Source organism: Cyprinus carpio, unplaced genomic scaffold (assembly GCF_018340385.1).
Source record: "Cyprinus carpio isolate SPL01 unplaced genomic scaffold, ASM1834038v1 S000006459, whole genome shotgun sequence".
NCBI lineage: Eukaryota > Metazoa > Chordata > Actinopteri > Cypriniformes > Cyprinidae > Cyprinus > Cyprinus carpio.
This window is the reverse complement of record NW_024879140.1, coordinates 62,501-90,000: the sequence shown is the minus strand read 5'-3', so window position 1 is coordinate 90,000 and position 27,500 is coordinate 62,501. Positions and strand designations below refer to the sequence as shown.

The window sequence follows — 27,500 nt, the reverse complement described above, 5'->3', positions numbered from 1 at the left end:
AGAGCAGCTGCTTCTATCGGGACTGAAGCGGAATCGAAGTTTAGCGGCTTGTTTTCTCTCGTGCATCCAGAGCAGAGCATAGTACCCCTGCTGGTGTCGGTTCTCCAGTAAGTTTAGCGGCTTGTTTTCTCTCGTGCATCCAGAGCAGAGTTCGCCGGTGGGTGTCGGTTCTGCGGGAACGGTACCTGTGTCGTAGCGCTGCTGGTGTTGGTTCGCTAGTGATCGGTGTCGCCTCAGCCTGGGCCCGCGCTCCAATGCTTCATCCGAGCGGCCCAACCGAACACGATCATTGGCTCTCGGTCGACGCGATGGCGGCGGGCGGATCCACGAGCTCGGATCGACGGCTTCAGTGACGATCGCTTCGAGAATTTTCCCGTCTGTCTTATGACCCAGTTATTCCGCGGAGAAGCGTCCGTTCGCGGAAAATGGCGATGTGTTGTGCTTAGAGTGAGCGGTGCATTCTGGGTAAAGCGGAGGGAGTGCAGTTCCGCTTGCTGCCAGCAGAGGGCACCACCCTCACGTTCACACACTGCATGTGTAGTGTATACTCGGAACCGCGTACTAGCGTACTACACTCACTGTTTTATATTAAACACTTGCTTAGGAAATACAAACGTGACACTGGAGCACAAAACCAGTCTTAAGAGTCAAAATTTTGAAATACATATTGATGATGTATGGTTTGTTAGGAGGACAATATTTGTATGATGTATGGTTTGTTAGGAGGACAATATTTGTCTGAGATACAACTATTTGAAAATCTGGAATCTGAGGGAGCAAAAAAATCTAAATATTGAGAAAATCATCTTTAAAGTTGTCCAAATGAAGTTCTTAGCAATGCATATTACTAATCAAAAATTAAGTTTTGATATATTTACGGTAGGAAAATTACTAAATGTCTTCATGGAACATGATCTTTACTTAATATCCTAATGATTTTTGTCATAAAAGAGAAATGTATAATTGTGACCCATACAATGTATTGTTGTCTATTGCTACAAATATACCTGTGACACTGATGACTGCTTCTGTGCTGCAGGGACACATGTTTTGATGGAATCTGTTTGGTTTTTAATGTTGTGACAGGCGTTCTGTGGATTGTTGATGTGGGTGTGGAGAGCGACTATCACGAGGCATTGAGCCTATCAGACGCTCACAGAAACGTTCATGACACGCCAACATCATCATCCGGTCTGAATCATGTTGATATGAGGCTAATAACCCTTCTCAAAGAGCGTCAAGAACATTCAAACCAGCAGTACAGCATACTACAGCAACACAGTGAAGAAACTGAAGCAGTTTTACTGTCAAAACTTCTTTAATGTGGTTTGAGATGAGCAATGAAAGTCCAGATTCATCTGTAAGATAGAAAGTGTCTAATTAAACTATGGCTTTGATTCTTCATGACAACACTGTCATCACAAATATCGTAAAACACACGACACACTCGCCTCTGGAAACAAAATTGATGCCTGGAAATATTCACAAAGAAGCAGGTGAAGGCAGTTAAAACGTCACCTGCCAATAATATATAAAATACTACACTTCTAAAGCAAGATCTGAAGACTGGTCTCTATCTTATCATCCTGTGGAGAAGCTTCTACTCGTCTGTTTCTCTCTGCCGGAGGCTCCTGGACTTGTTGTTCTCGGTCTTCCTCTTCTTGAACGTGGCTCCGGCGCTGCTCTCGGGCCCCAGGGACGTGATGGTGCGCTCCTTGAATCTGGCCCTGGGCTCCGCAGGGACGTCTGCCGGAGTCTGAGCGACGCTCTCCACCTGCGGCAGCTGCAGATCCACCTTCTCGCTGCGGAGCACAACACACACATCATCACTGCTCTGGATCTGAATGAGTTTTCACTGGATTGTAACAAGGGGGCGGGGTTTAACCAGACGTCTGCCGTTTCACTGGAACATCCAGTTTTGACATTTTGACTAAAATTTCTGAAGTCAAAAAATAATAATGAAACCGATGAATTTTTCACAATCAGATCAATAACATACATTTAGAAAACAGATATTTAAATTTCATCCCTGACTTGAATTCATTCATATTATAATCATTCATTAATATTACCAGTGTTCCTTTTAAAAGTAATGCATTACAATGTTGCGTTGATCCATAAAAAAAGTAACTAATTACGTTACTTAGTCACTTTTTATGGAAAGTAATGCGAAGTTACTTTTGAGTTACTTTTTAAATCTGGGCAGGGCTTGCTTGTTTGTTTTTAATATAAAAAGTTCTTCTTTTCCAAATGTAAAAGCCCTTTCACACCAAAAGTGAAGTGAATACGCTTCAGGCTGAAGGAAGCGTAAATTCTGGTCTGTACAGTAGAGGGCGCAGCTCAAACTAATTAATAAAATGGGATAAAATACATAATTTTTATTTGTTTTTTAACATATTTAATTATTGCAGGTTTGTATAATATTCTGAGTTTGTATTTGACTGTTTTTATTGATTTTGAGGAACACTGAATGTGTTTTCGAGTAAACATGTTCATATTTAGTCTAGAACTACAGTAAGATCATGTTCACACACAACGCTCTGCACTTACTCCTGATTTCTGTCACCATGGCAACACCAGAGCTGTCACTCAATACATGGAAACAAAGTAACTGCTGTTACTTATCTCAAAAAGTAACTCCTTCTAAATTAAATTGTATTGTGATACTTTACTAGTTACTTAAAAAAGTAATCTGATTACGTAACTCACGTTACTTTTAATGCATTACCCCCAACACTGAATATAACCATGAATACCTTTAGAAAAACTCAACAGGTTTGTTGTCAATAATCTGGTTTCTCTTCTGATGTCACAAACACACTGTGGTGATCTGAGCAGCATCAGATGAGTTTATGCATGAATCATAAGATCATGTGTGTCTTACTATGGATCCTCCCGGGGCTGGATTTGTTCCCAGGCTCCGTATGGATTGGTCTTTCTGGGTCTCTTCACAGGCGTCTCGACCTGCTTCACTGCAGCAGTCACGGCCGACTCTTCCCCTTTCTGCTCACCGTTTCCTCCGTCATCTGAGCTTCTCTCTCCTCCGTTGTCCGCTGAAGTTTGGAGCGGCTCTTCTTTTCTCTTCTGTGTGGAGATAAAACACACAGACGTGTCGTTCTGTGTGTGTTTATGATGTTGTACAGCGAGTGTTTATATCGTTCTGTGTGTGTTTATGTCATACAGTGAGTGTAAATGTGCCCGGCAGTGTCTCACCCTGAAACTGATCTTCAGGGTGCTGGTTTGTATGGTTTGGTCTGGTTCTGGTGTGTCTTTAGGAGGGTTGGACGTGTCTTCAGCTCCAGACACAGACTCAGGCTCAGGCTCAGGAGGAGACGGATCTTCTGCTGCTTGCACCTCCTCACGAGGAGAATCAACACCAGGAGGAGCAATTTCCTCTGCACTGAAATCATCCGGTTTCTCCCAACTGGATTCTGCTCATGAGACAAACAGGTTTAGACAGAAAAGCCTGACACATGAAATAACAGTCAGGAAAATCTAATGTTTTGAAATAGAAGAGAATATTGAACATTTACTATTATTTTTTTTTTTAATGATTTTTATGTTTTGTATCATACTTGATCCATCATGGCTCATATAACAGTTCAGCAGATACTGACATAAAATGATCTAAATATCAGCGGTCACTCTATATCTCCAGTAATGTGTCTCAGTAAGATGAGATGTAAATGATCCAAACATATAATGCAGCCATTGAGAGATCCTCAGAAGATGTGAGATGTTCTGGAGGCTTGTGAAGATCATTCCTCCGCTGAGGAACAGTGAAAGTAAAGCTTCTGGAATTGTCTAATGCATACTATGTTGATGTGAAGCTGAATGTGTTCAGATGTTTGTATGTTTTCTCACCGCCCGTCTCAGTGTTGTAGTAGTACATGTATCCATCAGGACTCACAGCCTCTATCCACGCACCACCTGACAGATCCTGCAGCACATAAACATGACGTTAGATCTGAACACATGAACCTCAGATCCGCAGACTCACAGACAGACCAGACAGACTCGCAGATATACTTATAGACTCACAGACAGACTCGCAGACAGACTCGCAGACTCACAGACAGGGGTGGTATTACCTGTGTAGACTCGCAGACTCACAGACAGACTCGCAGATATACTTACAGACTCACAGACAGACTTACAGACTCACAGACAGACTCACAGATAGATTCGCAGACTAAAAACAGACAGACTCGCAGACTCACAGACAGACTCGCAGACTCACAGACAGACTCGCAGACTCACAGACAGACTCGCAGATATACTTACAGACTAAAAAAAAAGACAGAACATACACACACACACACACATACACATACACTAATACACACACAGACTCACAGACAGACTCGCAGAAAGACTCATTCGCAGACTCACAGACACAGACAAAACCACAAAAAAAATTACAAAATAAAATAAAAACAAACACACTCACAGACAGACTTGCAGACAGATTCGCAGACTCACAGACAGACTCACAGATAGACTTGCACACAGACAGACTTGCAGATAGACTTGCAGACTCGCAGACAGACTCACAGATAGACTTACAGACTCACAGACAGATTCGCAGATAGACTTACAGACTCACAGACAGACTCACAGATAGACTTACAGACTCACAGATAGACTTACAGACTCACAGACAGACTTGCAGACAGATTCGCAGACTCACAGACAGACTCACAGATAGACTTACAGACTCACAGGCAGACTCACAGATAGACTTACAGACTCGCAGACTCACAGACAGACTTACAAATAGACTTACAGACTCACAGACAGATTCGCAGATAGACTTACAGACTCACAGACAGTTTCGCAGACTCGCAGACAGACTCGCAGATAGACTTACAGATTTGCAGACTCACATATTTGCAGACAGACTCACAGACAGACTTACAGACTTGCAGACAGACTCACAGACAGACTCACAGTCTCACAGACGGGTGGTATTACCTGTGTTTGTCCTGCTGCCGATGACGAACTCTCATCCACAAACCCGTCCGGTTTCTCCCACTGAGACTCTGAGATCAAACACACAGTGAGTGATGAAGAGCACAGATGGACACGAGTGTGAGTCTCAATCATCAGCTCACCTCCAGTGACGGTGTTGTAGAAATAATCCAGGCCGTCATTTCCGGTTCCTCTCATCCAGACGTCTGTCCGGTAGCTGCTGCGGCTCTCTGACGGGACGCTTGCTTTAAGTTTCTTGGGTTTTTTCTGTGTTTTAGCAGGCGCTTCAGACGGAGCCACACTCTCACCTGTAGAGACAGAAGAACCGTGAGGAGCAGCGTTATCTCACACACTCACACACACACTCACACACACACACACAAACCTGACGAATGACCCGCCAGCCTCTTCAGATCCTCCTCATATGCCTTCTGAGCCGCTTCCTCCATTGCTGCGAACTCCTTCGACATCTTCTTCTCCTGCTTGGCCTTCGCCAAACTTTTCTTCTTAATCTATCAAGAACATTGACAGAGTCACATGAGCTCTGGCGGCCAATCAGAGAGCATCTCTCACACACACACTCTTATCTTCACACACACGCAGCTCGGACAGCAGCAGCGGCCAACATGCTGTTTACTTCAGATCACACCCACTGCATCTGACAATTGCAGTCAATGAATGAGCAGGAGCTCAAACCAAACAGTGAAATGAAATAAAAAAAAATTCTAAATAATTATATTTCTGAGCTTTGAAAATAAAAAAAAATTCTAAATAATTATATTTCTGAGAGGATGACTCATGAAACACAACAAAGTCATGTGACACTAACTCTGTGTGGATACAGTGTAATACACACTGAATACTATGAGATGCATTTTGCAGGAAGGTCTAGTCCACTGCATTCTGGGATGGCAGAGCTGTTCTGTGCTGCACATTTAGCCAAATCTAGAAGGCCATCAGTGCATTTCATGCATAAATGTGCATAATGAGCACAGCAATACACAGCAGAACCAGAGAGAACAGACACATAACATCCGCTAGACTGCAGTGTGCACTACTCTAGTGTTGTATTCTGAGCACAGCAGGTCGTGTTGTACCTCTGCGATTTTGGCCGAGACATTTTCTTTGTGATTCTTTCCTCTCTCGTGGAACTCGACACTCTGCGAGAAAACACAACATACATTCAGATCAGGTGTTCACGAAACACCTGGGTACACAGCTCTGTTCGGGTGTGTCTGGGTCACTCACGGGTTTATTATCCGCGATCCAGCATTTGCAGTACTGACAGAACTTCCTCGGCTGTGATTTCCAGAACTCAGTCCTTAAACACAAACACAAACAAACAACGAGTCGGTGTTATATTTACAGTGTGATCGCGTGTGGATTAACTTAGAACCCGAATGCGCGAGGTCTTTAAATGACTTATTAAAAACGCTCGTGATTACTTACATTTTGAATGATGAAAACCTCAAATCTCATGAATGGACGTAAATGTTTTACTGAAAATCGACACGCTCACTGCCGGCACTTTAAAATGACGTCACTGATGGCGCGACAAACCTTGAAGCGGGAAATGCTCGACTAAAACAAGACAGAAATACGATGGTAAAAGATTGCTCAGTAATCATCAACAACGTTAAAGCTATAAAACAGTATCTCAGGATTACATGAGTAACGCTGCCTGTACTGTAGCTATAAGAGGCCTTCAGGCCGCGAGCGCGTCAGGACTCCCATATGGTCTAGCGGTTAGGATTCCTGGTTTTCACCCAGGCGGCCCGGGTTCGACTCCCGGTATGGGAAGATATGTTTTTCCAAATTTATCAAGATTTCTCAGATTTAAAGTGATTAATGTTCATGGTTAATCATTTTAGGGTAAATTCAGGTTAAGTGGGCCATGTACGTCTGATTGTACTGCGCTCAAAGGGTTTGCACTGTTAGAATATAACGGATCTTAATTAAAAAAACACTATTTTTCTAAATGATCAAATAGTTTTGGTTGATGCAATATGACACTGGTGGGTGTGGCCACTAAGGTTGCTCAAAAAATGGAAACAAATATTATTGGGACAGGTCCTGAAGAATCACTTTAATAAGATGAAATGTTTTCACTGTGGGCTAAACCCACAATCTACAGTAAAAACATCAGCAGAAGAGCCTCATCAGGACAGAAATCATTACTCATTAAGACCCTGAATTAATCCAGTCAACCAGCAGCACATGGGTTAGTTCATTAAAACTAAAAACTAAAATTAAAACCATAAAAAATAAAATAAACATCAACTAAAATAAATATTAAAAGCTAGCTGAAAACAAAAACTAGGAAACATGACAAAAACACACAAAATGTGTTGAAATCAAATGAGAACAAGTATCAGCAGCACACAATCATAAAACACGTAACATAAAATATTAGTCATACAATACAGACATAACATATATATTTTACACAATAAATAAAGTAAATACATACAGAAACAATGTGCAAACATGAAGAATGCTCTTTTAAATATATTTTACACAATAAATTAAGGAAAGAGATGAGAAGATAACTTTTAAATAAATAAATACAGTGCTGGATCTACAGTGCCTCTGAAAATCATCCTGATTCCAGACAGAAAGGAGAAATAAACATTAACAGTGAAAGTGCAGCATTAAATTAATACAAGAACAATTATAATCAAAAAGTCAAAAGGTGCAATAATTGGTCCGTACAGATCAGTGATTGAGAGGGTATAAGTTAAAAAGCACTATTAATCATATAAACATATTCACATTAAAACTCTTACATACCTGTAAATAAAACTTTTGAAATCATAAAAACGGAATTATACACTCTCAAAATTAAAGGTGCTTCAGAGTGATGCCATGGAAGAAACTTTTTTTGTCTAAATGGTTCAATAAAGAACCTTGAACATCTGAAGAACCTCTCAAAAGCTTCTGTGGCATCGCTGTGAAGAACCTTTTAAGCAGCTTTAATTTTAATAAGAGCGTATTCTGACAGTTTCAACTGGTTTAGTTTAAGCTGGATTGCTTCAGCGCAGGGACGAGGGGCCCCTGGTTTAGCAGCATGTGTGATCACTCAGATCCTCGGTGCGTTTGCATACAGAGCTGTGTTTGCTCTGGAAGCCTCCTCAAGAGCACTTGGTGAGAAAGCGAGCGGCCCGGGCCAGCAGGGCGCTCTGGACCCGTCTCTAAGCGTCAGTAACAGCCGTGGCGCCAGCTCCCATCCCTCAGCGTGCTCAGCGTCGCCAGGCTCTTCGGCGGCGGCAGCAAACTACTGCAAACCACAACAACCAATAACTCTTCACAATAAAGCATTATACAGAAACTAACAGTGTTGGGGAAAGTTACTTTTAAAAGTAGTGCGTTACAATGTTGCGTTACTCCCTAAAAAACGAATTACGTTACTTAGTTGCTTTTTAATAAAAAAAAAAATTCTTATTTTACAAACGTAAAAGCCCCTTCAAAAATTCTTATTTTACAAACGTAAAAGCCCCTTCACATCATCTTTTTCCAAATGTAAAAGCCCTTTCACACCAAAAGTGAAGTGAATACGCTTCAGGCTGAAGGAAGTGTAAATTCTGGTCTGTACAGTAGAGGGCGCAGCTCAAACTAATCCAGGAGAAGAAAGTTCAACACTATTCAGCAGTAACAGAAATTAAACACAAATGTGTCATTTCTGCTTATTAGTATGATTGAAGTGAACCATCGAAGGTCAGCAGCAAAGACATCTGTTAATAAAATGGGGTATTTTGAGGAACACTGAATGTGTTTTTGAGTAAACACATGTTGATATTTAGTCTAGTATAATATTCTGAGTTTGTATTTGACTGTTTTTATTGATTTTGAGGAACACTGAATGTGTTTTTGAGTAAACACATGTTCATATTTAGTCTAGAACTACAGTAAGATCATGTTCACACACAACGCTCTGCACTTACTCCTGATTTCTGTCACCATGGCAACACCAGAGCTGTCACTCAATACATGGAAACAAAGTAACTGCTGTTACTTATCTCAAAAAGTAACTCTGATATTTCCTTCTAAATTACAAAGTAACACGTTACTTTACTAGTTACTTGGGAAAAGTTATCTTATTACATTACATTATTATCACTTATTACTCACCTTACTTGCAATGCATTACCCCCAACACTGTAACAAATATAAGACAGTTACAGGTGTAACACTTTACAATAAGGTTCCATTTCTTCACATTGTTGTGTTTCGGTCATTTTGACCCGGAGAGGATTTTCTTTTTCCTGAAAATGCTAGTTAATGTGGTCACACTGGACTAAAACTGATCTTTTTCTAATCTTTTTTATTATCAGTGTGTTTTCTATCAGTGATAAAAGCATTATTTGTGGAAACTTTTGACAATATTCACTAAAAAACTAAGGTTTAAGCTCAGATCAATGAGGCCAATGATCAGTCATCTCCAGAAAGATACACAAAATCTGTGCTGATTGAAAGAAAAGACATTACTCCAGTCTTCAGTGTCACATGATCTTCATTCTAATGAGAAATCATTCTAATATGATGATTTATTATCAGAAATGTTGGAATGTTGGTTTCTGATGTTGGAAACAGGTTCAGGATTGATTGATACATAAGTTAAAAAGTTAAAAAGAACAGCATTTATCCAAAATAGAAATCTTTAGTATCACTTTGTATCAATTCAACACATCCTTCCTGAGTAAAAGTATTAATTTCTTTAAAGAAAGAAAGAAAGAAAAATTTACTGACACCAAATTTTTGACTAGTAGTGTATATTGTTACAAAATATTTATATTTTGAATAAATGCTCTTCTTTTTAACTTTTTATTCATCAAAGAATCCTGGAAAAACTATCACAGGTTCCAAAAAAATATTAAGCAGTACATCAGTTTCTAACATTAATAATAAATCATCATATAAGAATGATTTCTGAAGATCATGTGACACTGAAGACTGAAGTAAAGATGCTGAAAATACAGCTGCACATCACAGAAATAAATTGTATTTTAAAGTATATTAACACATAAAACCATCCTTTTAAATTGCAATAATATTTAATAATATTACAGTTTTTTCTATATTTTTAAACAAATAAATGCAGCCTTGATGATCAGAATAAGCGTCTTTAATAAACACGACAGTGTAATGTGGTTGTAATCAGTTGCTGAGCTTCATCCTAAGAGCACACATTAATGCGGTTTTCATGCTTTACACGCTCAATCCGCTGCTTTTGGGTCAGCAGATCTAAATTCTTCAGGATCTCACCCTGAATTTTTCATAACCTTCTAATTTTAGGTTTTAATCTGAATGAGTCTGGGGTTGAATATGAAAGCAGCTTTGAGGATTTGAAGCGTTTACCTGCGCAGCGGAGCGCTGAGTTTGGCTCGAGGGCCGGAGCCGGCGCTGATGAAGGACGAGGGCCGAGGCAGACCGCTGCGTGACCCTGCCGCTGCTTTAGGGACCCCGGTGACCGTCAGACTCTGTAGACTGACGGAGGAGGTCATGGGGGACGGGCCCTTGACGGTGGGACTGACGTACGCTGTGGCTTTGAGCGGCTGACGGGACGAGAAGCTCCCCACGCTCTGGACACGGTTCTGCAGCTGCGCCAGAGCAGGAACTACAGAGAAACACCGAATCTAAAATCACCCTCTGTGTCCTCAGACACCCTTCCCTTACATGAGGCCACTACTACAGTACTAGTACAACTAACAGACATCACCATACTTTACACAGTTCATTGATTGCATTAAGAATTACAAACATTTTTTCTACTAAATGTTTTCTGAAATGCTATGTTCAAATATTCAAATGAGGTGTTATCTAATTAAATATGCGCTACTTTGCATACAAGTCTAGAACAACATTCTTGAAAATTCTTGTTTCGTTTTATTGAAATACTAGACTCAAAGGTTTCTACAGAGGGGATTTTGGATATCTCTTTTTATCCCTCCATAAAAAAAGAACACCAGAAAAATAAAAATTTTTTTTTTTTTTTTTAACAAAATGTTGTATAGAACTGGGCAAATTCTAAATGAACAAACCCCTCTGTAAAAACCTTCAGAATGTGTACATCGGTGGTACACTCGTTTTTGCGGTGCATTATGGGATTAAAAGAGTGCACTTGAGAACGTCCACTATGGTTTGGGACACCACTAAAAATGTCTGTCTCTTCAAATAGTGCCATATTTGAGGGTATAGCGGGTGATTTGTGATCAGATGGATGCGCTGGAGACGTACTGGAGCTCTGGAGAGCACCGGACGAGTCGAAGCTCTGGCTGTTCTTCACGGACACTGACGACAGCGCCGCACACACCAGCAGGTTCGGCATACTCCTCCTCAGCTGATCTGCAGACCGCACGCATGACAGATGAACATGAGCCGCTAACATTAACACAACATGTTCACATTGGATTACAGCCCAATTACATCTGATGTGCTTTAAGAGGATTGAGACACAGCTGTGTGTGTGTGTGTGTGTGTGTGTTATATAAAGACGCTTAGAGACTCACTCATTAAAACATTAAAATCATAACAGTACAAACCATCATTAATGTATCACATATTCCTTAATAAAACATTAAAGTTTATCAACTTACTCTCATTTTCAACTGAGTTCCGCAAATGATGCCGGAGGATTACACACACACACACACACACACACACACACACACACACACGCACACGCACAGATCAGTCTGGGGTTTATAGGTAAAAAACAGCAATAACACCTTCAACAACCATCATTACAATCTCAGATTCACATTCACAAAGAATAAGATTATTAATATCACACCATTAATCTCCCATTGACTTACACTAACTTACAAAAGTTTGGGGTTGGTGAATTTAAAGAAAATAACTCTTCTGTTCACATTTATTTGATCAAAAATACAGCAATTTTTTTGAAATGTTACTACAATGTAAAATATCTGTTTTCTATGTCATTATCTATCTTACAGAAAAACCATGAACTTCACATGTGAAAATCATGTTAAAATCACATGTGAAAGCACACGAAACATGTGTTTCTGGAACAATTTCATGGTGTAAATGTATGAAACCCATGTGATGAAAAATGTAAGTTCATGTGGTTTTTCTGTAAGGGCTGTTAATATCTAATTTATTTCTGTGATGCTGAAGTTCATGTGGTTTTTCTGTAAGGGCTGTTAATATCTAATTTATTTCTGTGATGCGCAGCTGTATTTTCAGCATCATTACTCCAGTCTTCAGTGTCACATGATCTTCAGAAATCATTCTAATATGATGATTTGCTGCTCAAGAAACATATAATGTATATTATATATTGTAAAACAGTTCAGTATTTTTGTGGAAACTGATACATTTCATTTTTCAGGATTCACAGATGAACAGAAAGATCAAAAGAACAGCATTTATTTGAAATAGAAATCTTTGGCAACATTATAAATATCTTTACTGACACTTTTGATCAAATTAATGCATCCTTGATGGATAAAAGTATCAGTTTCTTTAAAAAAATCTTACTGACCCCAAACGTCTGTGCAGTAGTGTGCAGCATAAGAACGCACAGCTGAAAATGATCATTAGTGCACACTGAGCCGCAATCGTTTTGTAGTTTCATCATTTCCTTCACACTGAAGCACAGTCTGTCCTGAACTCAGTAGATCAGTCTAATCACACATGATCTGACCTGAGCTGTTCCTGAGGCCGGGCTGCGTGTCTCTGCAGTGCTCAGGCGTCTGCGTCTGCGTCTGCGTCCAGTCCCTGATGCTGCTGAAGGTGTGTGAATGCGGCAGGCTGCGCTGCAGTGGTCCGGCTCGACTCAGACGTGGCTGCGGCGGCGGTAACTGACCGTAGTCTTCATCCTCCTCCTCCTCCTCGTCCAGGTGTGAATCACTGCGCTGGCCGAACTGGAAGGAGAAGCTGGCGCTGCGGCGGTTCACAGAGCAAGAGGTGGAGGCGTAGTCCTGACGCAAACCTGACGGAGACACACCCCTCACATTTATTATGGACCACAAAACCAGTCATAAGAGTCAGTTTTTCAAAATCAAGATTTATGCATCATCATGCATCATAAGAAATTATGTTTTGAATTAAGATTTTAGGATCTTTTGCACATTTTTCCAACCTTCTATTATTTCAAATACATTTAAGTATATTTATTTTTCACTAAGGTAACATTTTCAATCATAATTTATTATTATTATATTATTCATATAAACAAATGTGTTAAATGTTCAGTGTTTCTGCAGTGTGGCGTGTTTTGCGAGGGATCTGAGACTCACTCTCCTCCTGCAGTCGGGCCATCACCTGGACATCTGTGAGGTCCTGCAGCTTATGACCGAGAGAAACAGCGGCGACGCTCACATCGCTGTCCATCACCGACGGCTGAGCGAACACACTGCGACCTGACGAACATCACAAACACAAGACGTGATCATGTGATGTCAGCAGGGCTTACCGTGATTGGCCGAGTGAATTCTGAGTTCTGTCAGATTGAGGAGACTCACAGAACATCAATGACTCAAGGCTAAATCAACTTGATTGACAGTCTGGACCAGACAACGCTTAGCTGTGGAGAATCAGAGCAGGTCTCAGATCTCATATTAATCACACAGAGTCTGATGGACACAGACTGAGAGTTTATAGCTTCAGAGTATGAATCAATCCAGTCACTGGAGATTTTGAGACACATATAGTTTATATTTATATTTTATATCTGTAAAGTTGCAAAGACTAAAGTCTGATATTCTTTATAAAAGTTAAGACTCACCCACGCCCTCCTAAAACACGCCCCACATCTCTACATCACTGTGTGGGAAGATTTGCATAACACCGCCCAAATGTTCACACAAAGAAAGAAGGAGTAACTTTTATTCTCGCTGTAGTGTTGTTGTCGTGGAGACGCTGTGTGTTTCATGTGAAAGTGCAACTACATTGTTTGGTCTTCCAGAAGAGGACACAACTAGAAATCAGTGGTTAAGTTATATTTCAACACTGTTCCAGAACAGTTCAACACAAATATTCAGCACATTTTATGGAGGACGAGGACTGTTTCCTGTGAGAGTAGCCTACAATGCTGGTGTCTGTTTCTATAAAGTGAGGCAGTTCAAACTTTGCAAGGACAGTCTGGCGCTCCTGACTCACAGCCTGTAAGTACGTTTTCATATTTAAAGAATTTGTCACTGATGATTCAAACGTGAGTTTTGAGCAGTGTAGAGTAGCGCTTGTTGTTTGTTGTTTCTCCGATCACAAATGCAGACATGGTTTTATGTTTACACAGCGCGATACGCAACGCAATGCGTAAAAACACAGTATAAGTCATTATAATCAGTAATTATGTCCCCACTGCATGCTACAAATGCCTCGTTTGTAATGGGTTATATTGGTTTTGTCTCGACGCTCCTGGACACACATAACGGTGTGGTCAGGGGCATAACATTTCCAACACACACTTGAGGTATTCGGCCAATCACAACGCACTGGATAGATGGCCAATCAGAGCACACCACCATTATCATAACCATTAAATTAGTGTGTAAATTAGTGTGTGTGTGTGTGTATGTGTGTGTGTGTGAGAGTGAGTGAGTGTGAGTGTGTGTGTGTGTGTGTGTTTGTGTGTGTGTGTGAGTGTGTGTGTGTGTGTGTGTGTGTGTGTGTGTATATGTGTGTGTGTGAGAGTGTGTGTGTGTGAGTGTGAGTGTGAGTGTGTGTGAGTGTGAGTGTGAGTGTGAGTGTGTGTGTGTGAGTGTGAGTGAGTGTTGTGTGTGTGTGTGAGTGTGTGAGTGTGTGTGTGTGTGTGATCGATGTCTGTGTGTGTGTGTGAGTGTGTGAGTGTGTGTGTTACCTGCTCTCTCACAGGAGGTGCTGCTGGGAAGGGGAGCACAGGGTTTTGAGGAGGGAGAGGAGGTGCAGAGAGGAGAAACTCCAACTACACGAGCACGAGGAAGAGCAGGAGAGGAGAAGCCTGACCTCCATCTACTGACTGAAGGAGACAGAGATGAACAACATCACTGCACCGACCGCTGCTGCTGCTGAGTGTGTGTGTGTGTGTGTACTGGTATATATGGTATATGAGGACACAAATGTGCATAATGACATGGGTACTACAACGCAGCACTCCTACAGGCCAAATATAGAACCGAGCACCAACCCTAGCAACAAATATGTTAACAAAGATGACAACCTAACGACTATATGTAAAATAAAAACAAATGTCCTGTTACATTTATCACAGTTTTTCACTGAATACATTAAAGGAAATTACTGTAAACCAATTAATAGGTTGTTACTGTAGCATTTTTGCAGTCTATTACCAATAATATTAAAATAAAAATTTACAGTGTGTAGCAGGTGTATTTAAAGGGACAGTACACTAAAAAAAAAATCATCGTTCTGTCATCATTTACTCAGCCTCAGGTTATGAAGGGAATCGCAGAATCCAGTCATAAAAATGGAATTTACAATGCATCTTAAAGCTTAAAACTCACTTTCATGACTCATGACTCTTTTTTTTCTCATGACTCGGGTTTTATTTTAGTCTAGTTTTATCTGGTCATGTTTGGCTGTTTTGTAAAGCAATTTGGGATGTGTTATGATAAAAAGTGATTTGGTTGCATGAACTTTCAATGCACAAAACAATATTATAAATATCTTCATTTGTGTTCTAAACAGGAACAGAAGTCTTAGGGGTTTTGGAGCGATATGAGGCTGAGCGAATGATGAAATATCTGCTCTTTTAGATCAACTGACCCTTTAAAGTCACGTGATCCACAAGCATAATCTTATTATGTACTGTATGTTGGAAGTTTGTCTCATTATGAAGATGGCTGATGGATAAGAGGGACTGATGATGAAAGTCCCTTTAGAGATGGAATATCTGATGTTTTCAGACAGTTCTGGTCTGGTTTGACGTACCAGACTCCAGTCTTTGGCCAGTGTCCAGCTGATCCAGAACATGTCGAGTCCACTGCAGAGCGTCCAGACCGGTGCCGGACCTCAGATGAGACCTGGGAGACACGTAGAGCCTGAAGAGAGAGCAGAGCGAGAATCAGCTCACAAACACTCCTCAGACAGCAAGGAATCCTTTCAGAAGACACTAATCTTCAGTCACAAGATTTGGCCTTCATGACTGACCCATGACGCATCATAAACAAGACGGACACTTAATCGGCTTCCTAATCACTTGATGTCTCAGTTTAGCTCCTGTTTTCACCTCACAGGGCTTTATTCTGAATACAAAACAGAGACTGATCGCTTCTCGAGTGTAAAGACGAGCTCTTCTGTTGATGGACCATCAGCAAACCCTGATGATCTGGAGCTGGATGTGATTCACAGGCTCTGAATACACTGCTCCCATCCAAACACAACCGTTAATTATTCCGTTCTGTTTGTGCCAAATAAAGTGCACTGCTTCGTGCATTTCATCTGACTAGTGCATCTGCTGTTGTGTGTTAAGATCAGTTCCATTCATAAAAATTACACACACACATACAAACAAAATATACACATAAAAAAAGAATATTCAAATTAATTATTCTTCTAAAACTTATAACATGAATTAATCTTAATAAAATCTTCACATTTTGTCATCATATTTAGAGTTTTAGAAAGATAGTGAGAAACAGAACACACACATCAACATACAGTATACTGATCTCAGCAAACTCACAGTGACTGCAGACATGCACTAAAGAGTGTAGTACACAGCAGACGAAGAAGCTCATAATGATCTACCCATGATTTCAGACAGAAGTGACTGGATAATAACTCTAGTCCTGACAGACACACATCCTCGTGTGTGTGTGTGTGTGTGTGTGTGTGTGTGTGTGTGTTAAAGTGAAGTGGGCTCTGAATCTGGTTCACCTGTCATATTCACTGCTCCTCATGTTGTTGACTATCTAGGGCAGTGAGTGTGAGTGAGTGACTGAGAGAGAGAGACAACTGTATATCGCAAAAAAAAAAAAACGCTGGATGTAAAAACTAAACGGAGCCCCTTAAGGTTCATTGTGGTGGAAAAAAATCAGAGTGAGTGAAAAAATTTGGGGTGGGAGGAAAAAATATATTTTTAATTTTTTTGCGTTCTCTCGCAAAACTTTTGCGTTCCCTCGAGAAACTTTGCGTTCCCTCGCAAAACTTTTGCGTTCCCTCGCAAAACTTTTGCGTTCCCTCGCAAAACTTTTGCGTTCTCTCGCAAAATTATTTGCATTCCCTCGCAAAACATTTGCGTTCTCTCGCAAAATTATTTGCGTTCCCTCGCAAAACATTTGCGTTCCCTCGCAAAACGTTTGCGTTCTCTCGCAAAACCAGCTGAGTTCGGACAAACACTTCCTGTTTACTTTACAGCTTGTGGTTTATACAGCTCCATAAGTTCACAATGGAGCGGTTCATAGAGTTTTGTTTTGAACTTGGAGAAATAGTCAATGCATGCTTATTACGGCACGGTTTTTGGGACATACTAAAACGCTTAATGTAAAACACTGTGTGAGAGCCGTGGGAACGGAGCGAGACCGGTGGAGCACCTGCGCCATTCACCGGTAACGAGTCCCGCGAAGGAGGGACTGATGACAGTGTTGGGACGATAGAGGACCAAGTTCGGACTTTATTTTGTGTTTTGGTTCCTGTTTGTGTGCGACAGTCGTCCACGAGTAGGGGCTGTCGCGGTCTTTTAGGTATATTTTTTATTATTAAAGTTTTTTTTGAATGTTCGCCGGTTCCCGCCTCATTCTTCCCGTGACTATAACGTTTGTTACACACTGGATGACTAAATTCAGTACACGGATTACACACCATATTATTAAAGTAGACAGACAAGCAGAATAGCCCAGAATATGAACGTAACCTGGTAAACTGCACTTTAAGCGTAGGCTATCCCTCATAGAAAGAAAGAGTTTTATTTTAAACTTGGACTCAAGTTCAAATAGGCTACAGTCAGCTTTGCCTATAGTTTAAGACATGGTTTTTTGGACATTCTAAAACACTTAATGTGAATGTAGCTACTATAACAGTGACATTGGAGCCCTAATTCGGTAAGGCCTAATAAATACTATTAATGCTAATAAAAATTGTAATATTAATAACCTTAATAGCTATCAGTAAAGCAAATAGCCATAATACAACGTTTCTCCCACATTTAAAACCGTCAGGATATAGAAAGGATCCTTAAGGGAAGCTGGACAAAGACAGTAGGCTATATAGGCTAAAACCCAAAATATGGTAAACAGTTTATTAATAAAATATAGCCTATTATGCACAGGAATGGGCCGGGGCTCATTTGGAACTATTATTTTGTTGTAAAATACAATATAGACAATATTGTGTTTAAAATGTAGGCTTCTTTTAAAATTTAAAATGTACACTTAATATTGCCTTTTTTGTTGAACTGTTAGGCCTATATAAAATCAATTTCACATATGCAATATTCTGGATATTCAGGGAAAATTGCATTCTCGTATAGGTTCCAGAGCGAAATGAGAACGTAACAGTGTTCGCTTTATAACATTTCTAATAATCTTTTATATTATTGAATCTTCAAACTGAATTCAAAATCGCATTATGCCCTACTGTAGCCTAAGTGACGAAGTATTTTGTTTCAGCGATTTGATCGCGCTAGCGCCTCATGCGCATATATTCATTGCAAGTGCGGCCTGTTCATTATTAAAATAAAGAATCACCAATACAGATATAACGTTACACAATCAATTAAAATAATCTGTATTATGTCTGTGCCGTATCGTGAGCCCCGGCCCACTCCAGTGCGGCACATTTTTGTTCATTATGATTTTTCTTCAAATACATTGCGAATATGGAAACATTTGGATTTGTGATGAAAGAGAGCTGTACGTGAGCCCAGTTTTCGCTTTACATTAGGTTTTGGCTTGTTTCTAGCTATTCTGGGCTTGTCTGCTTTCCTGTGCATAATAGGCTATATTTTATTAATAAACTGTTTACCATATTTTGGTTTTTAGCCTATATAGCCTATACTGTCTTTGTCCAGCTTCCCTTAAGGATCCTTTCTATATCCTGACGGTTTTAAATGTGGGAGAAACGGTTGTATTATGGCTATTTGCTTTACTGATAGCTTTATTTACTGAAGGTTATTAATATTACAATTTTTATTAGCATTAATAGTATTTATTAGGCCTTACCGAATTGGGCCTCCAATGCCACTGTTATAGTAGCTACATCCACATTAAGTGTTTTAGAATGTCCCAAAACCATGTCTTAAACTATAGGCAAAAGCTGACTGTAGCCTATTTGAACTTGAGTCCAAGTTTAAAATAAAACTCTTTCTTTCTATGAGGGATAGCCTACGCTTAAAGTGCAGTTTACCAGGTTACGTTCATATTCTGGGCTATTCTGCTTGTCTGTCTACTTTAATAATATGGTGTGTAATCCGTGTACTGAATTTAGTCATCCAGTGTGTAACAAACGTTATAGTCACGGGAAGAATGAGGCGGGAAACCGGCGAACATTCAAACAAAACTTTAATAATAAAATATACCTAAAAGACCGCGACAGCCCCTACTCGTGGACGACTGTCGCACACAAACAGAACCAAAACACAAAATAAAGTCCGAACTTGGTCCTCTATCGTCCAACACTGTCATCAGTCCCTCCTTCGCGGGACTCGTTACCGGTGAATGGCGCAGGTGCTCCACCGGCCTCGCTCCGTTCCCATGGCTCTCACACAGTGTTTTACATTAAGCGTTTTAGTATGTCCCAAAACCGTGCCGTAATAAGCATGCACTGACTATTTCTCCAAGTTCAAAAACAAAAACTCTATGAACGGCTCCATTGTGCAAATATGGAGCTGTATGAACCACTACAAGCTGTAAAGTAAACAGGAAGTGTTTTGTCCGAACTCACCTGGTTTTGCGAGAGAACGCAAACGTTTTGCGAGGGAACGCAAAAGTTTTGCGAGAGAACGCAAATAATTCTGCGAGAGAACGCAAATGTTTTGCGAGGGAACGCAAATAATTTTGCGAGAGAACGCAAATAGTTTTGCGAGGGAACGCAAATATCTTTGCGAGAGAACGCAAAAGTTTTGCGAGAGAACGCAAATTTTCTCGAGGGAACGCAAAAGTTTTGCGAGAGAACGCCAAAAAAAAATATATATATTTTTTCCTCCCACCCCAAATTTTTTTCACTCACTCTGATTTTTTTCCACCACAATGACCCTTAAGGGGCTCCTGTGCATTTTGGATATCGCAAAAAAACAAACAAAAAAAAACCGCTGGATGTAAACACCAAGATGTGCACACATTCTAAAAATACTTATGCGCTCATCTAAGTAGGATACATTTCTTCTCCAGTAAGAAAACTACGATGGAAACACTTTTATCGAATCGTGTCTTTGCGATGGGACAGCACTGAACTGGACTAAAGACAGAGTGGTCTCATTGCTCAGCATCTCAGATGCTAGTTTTGTCATTCTAAAATCCTCGAGCAGTCTCGTCAAAGTGCTTCGTTATAATTAACTCCCAAAAGAACTGCGTTCCCGGACAGCAGGCTCTGAGAATAAGATAACATGATCTCGGAAGCTCGTCATTTATTGTATACACAAAATTATTATACAGTACCTTGTACAATTTTTGTTCTCTTCAGCGCACTGGATGGAAACGATGCTTTATTCGTAGCTAAATGTTAAATGCGATGTTTCAGTTCTGCGCATATGTTTAATTCGTAACTTTGGATGGAAAGCTGGTTTCAGCACTGAATCACACAGCAGAATGTGGACTGATCCGGACTCATAAGTACACAATGGATTCTCACCAGGTCTCGTCTGAGTCTCCGCGCGCGCTCTGCAGGTCCAGCAGCGGCAGCTCGTCCAGGAGCGCGCGCGGCTCCTCTTCATCCTCATCCTCGGCGGCGGAATGCGGCTGGAAATACGGGAACGGATCCGGCGGGATGCAGCGGGAGCTCCGCAGCTGCTCGTTCTGACGCTCCAGTCTCCTCACGAGCTCCTGCAGCTTCTGCACCTGCAGCTCAGCGCGAGCATCCGCCATCATCCGCCGCTCCAGCACTAGCCGCACACCGACACACACACACACACACACACACACACACCCGCCGGAGATTACCGAGGAGCAGCGCTACACTGCACAGAGACGCTCAGCCAATGAGAGACGAGACTGTCACACACTCTCTCCACCCAACACACACACACAAACACTGACACACAAACACTCAAAACACAGACATACACAAACACACACACACACACACTCAAACATTAGACCTGCACTCTATTCATTTACTAACTGCTTGTTTTTTTTATAAAAAAAATTCTCTATTCTCCAAAATGCTCTATTCTTCTCTATTCTGTTTTCTTGTTATTTATTATATAATTTAAAAGAAAACCCCTTGCTATGTGTGCTGTGTTAAGCTGAGACTTGTGATAGCACTTGTATATCATTGCTCTTTTATTGATTTTGATTGGTTCCATTGAGCTCATTTGTAAGTCCCTTTGGATAAAAGCGTCTGCTATGACTAAATGTAAAAGTAAATGTAAACACACACACACACACACACACACACACACACACACACACACTCAAATACACACTGTCACACATCTATCTATCTATCTATCATATTGTATTAAAACAGAACTCTTGTCAGAATCAGAATATAGTTTTATTATGTGCATATCATGTTTACAGTTGAACATTAATATCAGCTACCCTCAAATGAAATTGAAAGAACAGATTGCATTTGCATATTTGAGTATATATTCTGATGAATTATCAAAGCTTTGCCCATTAATAACCTCAAGAAAGCATTACCATATAAATCCTGTAAACATTTTCCTCAGGAATATAATATAAAGCATGCCTCATATCCATATGCCATTTTAATCAACTGTAATTTATAAGATCAGTTGTGTTGAATTATTGTCTTTATTAATATTCAGTGTCTCCATGTAGATTGATGGCCGTTTGTCTCAAATATACCACTGACCTGAAACAAATGAAATCATCATGTATGACAGTCTATATGAAGTATAATTATTTCACGTTACATGAGAGTTAGAGGTGATTTTAAACCATAATTGATTTTGAATGTTGTGTTATGATGCTCCTGTGGAGAAGTGCATTACCTCTGATTTTACTGAAGCAGTTTGCGCAGTTCACTCGCTCCCGATAAACCCAGAGAGACTTTCCCGCCTCCAGACCGCCGAGATCACAGCGACACACTGAGCACTACACACACACACACACACACCTCACATCAGACTTCAGCTCTGAGCATCAGATCCACATTCAGACGTGACTGATGTACCCTGAAGCAAGACGTGTGGCTGATGATCCTCAGATCTTCCAGAATCATCCTCTCTGATCCAGCGATGGGTTTCCCACAGACCGTACAAACATCCCGACTGCTGACCGTCCTGCACAAGACATCCGCTTACAGTACACTAGATAAAATCATAAATCCTGAACTTCATGAATGAGTGAGTCTCTGACCTGCTGGACTCCAGCGTCTGCAGAGGCGAGCGCAGAGTCGGTGATGAAGCGGGAATCTCTGTATAAACCGTCTTGACCTGTGTTCTGATATAAAGAGAACAGATGTTCACGTGTGCATCAACACAGTGTTGGAGGAACACATTACAAGTAGTGCAAGTTACATAATCAGATTACTTTTTTAAGTAACTAGTAATCAGTGTTGGGGAAAGTTACTTTTAAAAGTAACAAAATACAATAACCACACACTCACCAAAACTAAATAACAACAACACTAACTTACTATTTACTTTTAAAAACTCGTCAAGTCACTTTTGAGTTACTTTTTAAATCTGGGCAGGGCTTGCATGTTTGATTTTAATATAAAAAGTTCTTCTTTTCCAAATGTAAAAGCCCTTTCACACCAGAAGTGAAGTGAATACGCTTCAGGCTGAAGGAAGTGTAAATTCTGGTCTGTACAGTAGAGGGCGCAGCTCAAACTAATCCAGGAGAAGAAAAGTTCAACACTATTCAGCAGCAGTAACAGAAATTAAACACAAATGTGTCATTTCTGCTTATTAGTATGATTGAAGTGAACCATCGAAGGTCAGCAGCAAAGACATCTGTTAATAAAATGGGATTAAATACATAATTTTATTAGTTTTTTAACATTATTATATATTTAATCTATAAATAAAATAATGAGTTTGCATTTGACTGTTTTCATTCATTCTGAGGAACACTGAATCTGTTTTTTTGTAAACAGAGTAAATACGTGTTAATATTTAGTCTAGAACTACAGAACAAGATCATGTTCACACACAACACTCTGCACCAGAGCTGTCACTCAATACATGGAAACAAAGTAACTGCTGTTACTTATTTCAAAAAGTAACTCCTTCTAAATTAAATTGTATTGTGTTACTTTACTAGTTACTTAAAAAGTAATCTAATTATGTTATTGTAATGCATTACCCCCAACACTGATAGTAATGCATTACTTTTAAAATTACAATGAAATATCTGGTTTACATTTTTAAATAAGTAACAGCAGTTACTTTGTTTCCATGTATTGACTGACCGCTCTGGTGTTGCCATGGTGACAGAAATCAGGCATAAGTGCAGAGACGCTTCCTTCAGCCTGAGGATTATTCATTTAAATTTTGGTGTGAAAGGAGCCTTAAAGCTGACAAAATATGTCTATTGGGTTATTAAAAAGAATTAAGCAAGCCCAGCCCGTGACAAAAAGTAACGCAAAAGTAACATAATGCATTACTTTCCACAAAATACTGTAATGCATTACTTTTAAGAGTAACTTTCCCCAACACTGGCCCTAAATGAGTGAGTCTCTGACCTGCTGGACTCCAGCGTCTGCAGAGGCGAGCGCAGAGTTGGTGATGAAGCGGGAATCTCTGTATAAACCGTCTTGACCTGTGTTCTGATATAAAGAGAACAGATGTTCACGTGTGCATCAACATGATCTGACTATGAGTTATCATCATGTCTAGAATGTATGATCTGAGCTAGGGAGTGCTCAGACGATCTTACTGTGATCGGACAGGTTGTGACTGAATGCTTCCAGAGCGGGTCGGCAATAAAGTGTCAGCAAGATCGTCCAGCGGAGCGCTGATGGAAAACACATCATGAATGAGTGTCCTGAAGTTGTCCAGTAAACGAGAGTGCAGTATTCGACAGCATTACCTGGGAGTCTGATAGCTGTAGCGTGTGTTCAGGGTCACAGCCGTTGGAGACGACGGAGAGCGAGTTGAAGAATAACTGATGTCACTGCATGTGAATGAACACGATCACATGGGTTAAAGTCAGGGTGAAATGTTTAATCTGTTTAATCAAAATATCTTCTCTCAGGTGATCAGCTTCCATATTTGAATGTGTAATTGAGAAAAAAAGAACATTTGATGAGTTTGTTTCTTCATCAGGTTTGTAGAAATGTGTCACTGCATCAGTGTCTCATCAATGGATGCTCTGCAGTGAATGGGTGCCGTCAGAATGAGAGTCCAAACAGCTGATAAAAACATCACAATAATCCACAAGTAATCCACAGCACTCCAGTCCATCAGTGAACATCTGGAGAAGACAAAAGATGAAACACATCCAGCATTAAGACGTTTTGAACTAAAATACATAGAGTCTATAATCCATAATAACATTTCTTTCAGTGAAAAAAGTGCATTTGTTGTCTCTCACATCAAAATCCAGACACATATTTGTTTAGAGCTGTTTAAATGCTGCTTGATCTGTGCAGATTTCTCTCCTGATTCACACCAGAACACTTTTTCACTGGAGGAAGTGTTATTATGGATTATAGACTCTATGTATCTGAGTTAAAAATGTCTTAATGCTGGATGTGTTTCATCTTTTGTCTTCTCCAGATGTTCACTGATGGACTGGAGTGCTGTGGATTACTTGTGGATTATTGTGATGTTTTTATCAGCTGTTTGGACTCTCATTCTGACGGCACCCATTCACTGCAGAGCATCCATTGCTGAGACACTGATGCAGTGCTACATTTCTACAAATCTGATGAAGAAACAAACTCATCCTGATCTCTGATGAACTGAGAGTGAGCATGTATTCAGCACATTCATGTTTGGCTGAACTATTGCTGTGAATGTTTGCATCAGGTGAACTCGTACCTGAGCTTCAGGTCCACTGAGGGTTTCTCTGCAGGTTTTGGAGTCTCTTCCAGCATCGAGGAGGATGTTTTGGTGTTTGTGATGACGGTTCTGTTTCATGAACAGATGAATCAGAGATCATGGCACACATTCAGATGAGCGTCAGTGTAAAGTCACTTACTGAGTCGACGGTGTTGAGGACGTGGACCGCAGCGACGAGACGGACACGCTTTCACTGAACAACACACAAACACCAGAATCAGGAGACAGAGGATTATGTTGGGTATCAAAAACAGGTTCCATTTTAGAACTGGTTCAATTTTCCAAGAAGCAGGTATTCGATAAGATGCATGCATTTCAATTCTGCTTAAACTATGCAGTGTATTTAAACTTAATTAGTTTCTGTACTTGCAGTTTGGTTCAGTTGTATTTATTTCTGCTGTTTCTAATTGATTTGTTTGTTCCTATTTTGTTACGTCCAGTGATGTAATCACTTTTGTGTTATCTGTATTGTGGTATGGTTGTTTTTGTTCTCTCTCTCTCTCTCTCTCTGTGTCTCCTGTTTCTCTGGCTCCTCCCACTCTTCCCACTCTGGCAGGTAGCTGACTGTCCTTTCCAGCTGCACCTACTTACCAGCTGAGAGAGAAGCAGTATAAAAGCTGAGCAGAACGGTCAGAAGGGGAGAACTTCTCTCCAGAGCATGTCCTTCGTCCAGCCCTGCCCAGCTCAGGTTGTTGAAGTCTTTTGGAGTGCTGTATGGTTGTTATCTTCATTAATCTGAAGAACTGTTGACTAACTCTCTGTTGCTGCCAGAAGCCCTGGGTAAGCTTTATTGCTCTGTGTTGAGCAAGATACTGCAAGATACTCAGCCTACAGCTTTGCTTTTGTATTTCCCTGTCACATATTGCTTTAGTCTGTTGTCTGATTGTTACCCTTTTGGAAGCTGAAGGGAGGTGGGTGCCTTTTCTTTGTACTGTACATGTTTTTCTCCTGGTTTGAGGATTAGATAGGGAGTGAGTGTATAGTTTTGTTGTTCTTTTTTTTCTCTCTTATTTGACAGGTTTAGAAAGAATCTAACCCCCAGAATAGAAACTTTATTTATTTATTATTTTGGCATTGTTCCCCCTCCTGAAGTTTTTTGCTTCCCTTAATTTTACATTCCTTTGTTTGAGAGCTATGTATACTCTCAGAGCTGTTAATAAAACCTGTTAAAGGGATCTTGTTGTTGTTATGCTAGCAAAGGTGCTCAGGCAGATGCAGCATCGAGGAGGATGTTTTTGGTGTTTGTGATGACGGTTCTGTTTCATGAACAGATGAATCAGAGATCATGGCACACATTCAGATGAGCGTCAGTGTAAAGTCACTTACTGAGTCGACGGTGTTGAGGACGTGGACCGCAGCGACGAGACGGACACGCTTTCACTCCTGAGAACAAACACCAGAATCAGGAGACAGAGGATTATGTTGGGTATCAAAAACAGGTTCCATTTAAAACTGGTTCAATTTTCCAAGAAGCAGGTATTCGATAAGATGCATGCATTTCAATTCTGCTTAAACTATGCAGTGTATTTAAACTTAATTAGTTTCTGTACTTGCAGTTTGGTTCAGTTGTATTTATTTCTGCTGTTTCTAATTGATGTATTTGTTCCTATTTTATCACTGACTGTGTACTTGTCTTTAACACTTTAATATTTGAAATTATATTGGTCTAGTTGTTTCTGCTGTGAACAAGAATCAGATAAAATTCAAATGATACGCAACCCTACAGATGAAGGAGATTCATGACGTCTGCTGATGGATCTCACCTGCTTGGGCTCTTCACGGCCGGCTGGATCACTGGACTCTTCACACTGCTGCGGAATCAATAAAAACAATGAGTTACTGTCGTAACCCCGGTTCTCTGAAACCTCTCGTGTTCGAGATGCACCTGTGAGAAGAGCATCTGTAGCTGACCTCTGCAGAAGCATCCAGTTGCACCAATTCTGACAGACAGACAGAAGCGCTTGGATACTTCTGCAGAGGACAGGTACAGACGGACTTCTCACAGGTGCATCTCGAACACCAGATGATGAAAGAGAACATCATCTAAAACAGCTCTTCATTCAGATCTGGTTTTGACTGAACAGGACTTACGGGGACGTGGCTGCGGGAGCAGGTGACGACGAGACGCTGTTTACATCAATAAAAACACACACAGATAATATTAGAGACTCTTTCAGACAGCTTTCCTCTGACTGGAGATCAGAGTTCACACATTAAACAGACTCACGTCACAGACCTCGACGGAGGAGTCGATGGAGCCACGCCGTTGCTGCTGCTGCTCTTATCAATTCTGTTAAAAACATGAACAAAACATTTTAGGAGTTATATGTGTTTTTCTTCTATTTAATTTTGTATTTTATGTTGTGTGTTTTTGTCATTTTTAGTAGTTTTTTCTATATATGTCTATATAGTTTTTAGTAATTTTTAATTTCAG

General features: G+C 40.4%; 4 protein-coding genes, 1 long non-coding RNA gene and 1 other non-coding gene across 20 annotated transcripts in view; 2 read left to right on the top strand and 4 right to left on the bottom strand.

Moving 5' to 3' along the window:
* LOC109101955 (F-box/LRR-repeat protein 3-like) overlaps nucleotides 1-480 on the bottom strand; it is a 5,461-nt gene extending 4,981 nt beyond the window's left edge. The window contains exon 1 of the mRNA XM_042754101.1: nucleotides 186-480. The gene's annotated coding sequence lies outside the window, so the exon portion shown is untranslated. The remainder of the gene's footprint in view (nucleotides 1-185) is intronic.
* Nucleotides 481-1,299: 819 nt separating this feature from the next.
* On the bottom strand, nucleotides 1,300-6,567 carry LOC109077455 (WW domain-binding protein 4). The gene is made up of 10 exons (XM_042754111.1): nucleotides 6,421-6,567; nucleotides 6,220-6,292; nucleotides 6,069-6,131; nucleotides 5,357-5,483; nucleotides 5,115-5,279; nucleotides 4,975-5,042; nucleotides 3,865-3,940; nucleotides 3,214-3,431; nucleotides 2,885-3,084; nucleotides 1,300-1,802 (listed from the first exon to the last, which is right to left on the bottom strand). Coding segments are annotated over exons 1-10 (1,194 nt in total). The 5' UTR covers nucleotides 6,423-6,567; the 3' UTR covers nucleotides 1,300-1,600.
* A 132-nt stretch (nucleotides 6,568-6,699) lies between these two features.
* On the top strand, nucleotides 6,700-6,771 carry trnae-uuc. Its single transcript has one exon. It is a non-coding gene; the product is annotated as a tRNA-Glu (tRNA).
* Nucleotides 6,772-7,444: 673 nt separating this feature from the next.
* Nucleotides 7,445-21,366, bottom strand: LOC109073815 (SLAIN motif-containing protein 1-like). 5 transcript variants are annotated; one of them, XM_042754122.1, is made up of 9 exons: nucleotides 20,722-21,366; nucleotides 15,865-15,974; nucleotides 14,795-14,932; nucleotides 13,233-13,355; nucleotides 12,638-12,925; nucleotides 11,565-11,576; nucleotides 11,206-11,313; nucleotides 10,327-10,585; nucleotides 7,445-8,245 (listed from the first exon to the last, which is right to left on the bottom strand). In XM_042754122.1, exons 1-9 carry the CDS (start codon nucleotides 20,955-20,957, stop codon nucleotides 8,170-8,172), a joined length of 1,350 nt encoding a protein of 449 aa, XP_042610056.1. In that variant the 5' UTR covers nucleotides 20,958-21,366; the 3' UTR covers nucleotides 7,445-8,169. The 5 variants fall into 5 exon arrangements, with proteins under 5 accessions (XP_042610056.1, XP_042610055.1, XP_042610059.1 ...); XM_042754121.1 differs by having other exon boundaries at nucleotides 7,445-8,248; nucleotides 20,722-21,361; XM_042754125.1 differs by lacking the exon at nucleotides 14,795-14,932 and having other exon boundaries at nucleotides 7,445-8,248; nucleotides 20,722-21,363.
* A 200-nt stretch (nucleotides 21,367-21,566) lies between these two features.
* The window catches only part of LOC109073807 (flocculation protein FLO11), a 12,892-nt gene continuing 6,958 nt past the window's right edge, over nucleotides 21,567-27,500 (bottom strand). For 4 of the 8 annotated variants that reach the window (XM_042754113.1, XM_042754114.1, XM_042754115.1 and 1 more), the window contains exons 10-21: nucleotides 27,294-27,356; nucleotides 27,158-27,193; nucleotides 26,830-26,877; nucleotides 26,393-26,449; nucleotides 25,046-25,135; nucleotides 24,093-24,176; nucleotides 23,940-24,017; nucleotides 23,746-23,829; nucleotides 22,416-22,499; nucleotides 22,231-22,339; nucleotides 22,049-22,151; nucleotides 21,567-21,909 (exon numbers count right to left, since the gene is read on the bottom strand). In XM_042754113.1, coding sequence (XP_042610047.1) covers nucleotides 21,893-21,909; nucleotides 22,049-22,151; nucleotides 22,231-22,339; nucleotides 22,416-22,499; nucleotides 23,746-23,829; nucleotides 23,940-24,017; nucleotides 24,093-24,176; nucleotides 25,046-25,135; nucleotides 26,393-26,449; nucleotides 26,830-26,877; nucleotides 27,158-27,193; nucleotides 27,294-27,356 — 853 coding nt within the window. In that variant the 3' untranslated portion in view covers nucleotides 21,567-21,892. The remainder of the gene's footprint in view (nucleotides 21,910-22,048; nucleotides 22,152-22,230; nucleotides 22,340-22,415; nucleotides 22,500-23,745; nucleotides 23,830-23,939; nucleotides 24,018-24,092; nucleotides 24,177-25,045; nucleotides 25,136-26,392; nucleotides 26,450-26,829; nucleotides 26,878-27,157; nucleotides 27,194-27,293; nucleotides 27,357-27,500) is intronic. The other 4 variants (XM_042754116.1, XM_042754117.1, XM_042754119.1 and 1 more) reach the window with 4 other exon arrangements.
* Nucleotides 25,565-26,899, top strand: LOC122143599. 4 transcript variants are annotated; one of them, XR_006159252.1, is made up of 3 exons: nucleotides 25,565-25,846; nucleotides 26,338-26,492; nucleotides 26,793-26,899. It is a non-coding gene; the product is annotated as an uncharacterized LOC122143599 (long non-coding RNA). The 4 variants fall into 4 exon arrangements; XR_006159254.1 differs by having other exon boundaries at nucleotides 26,338-26,505; nucleotides 26,793-26,897; XR_006159251.1 differs by having other exon boundaries at nucleotides 26,737-26,895.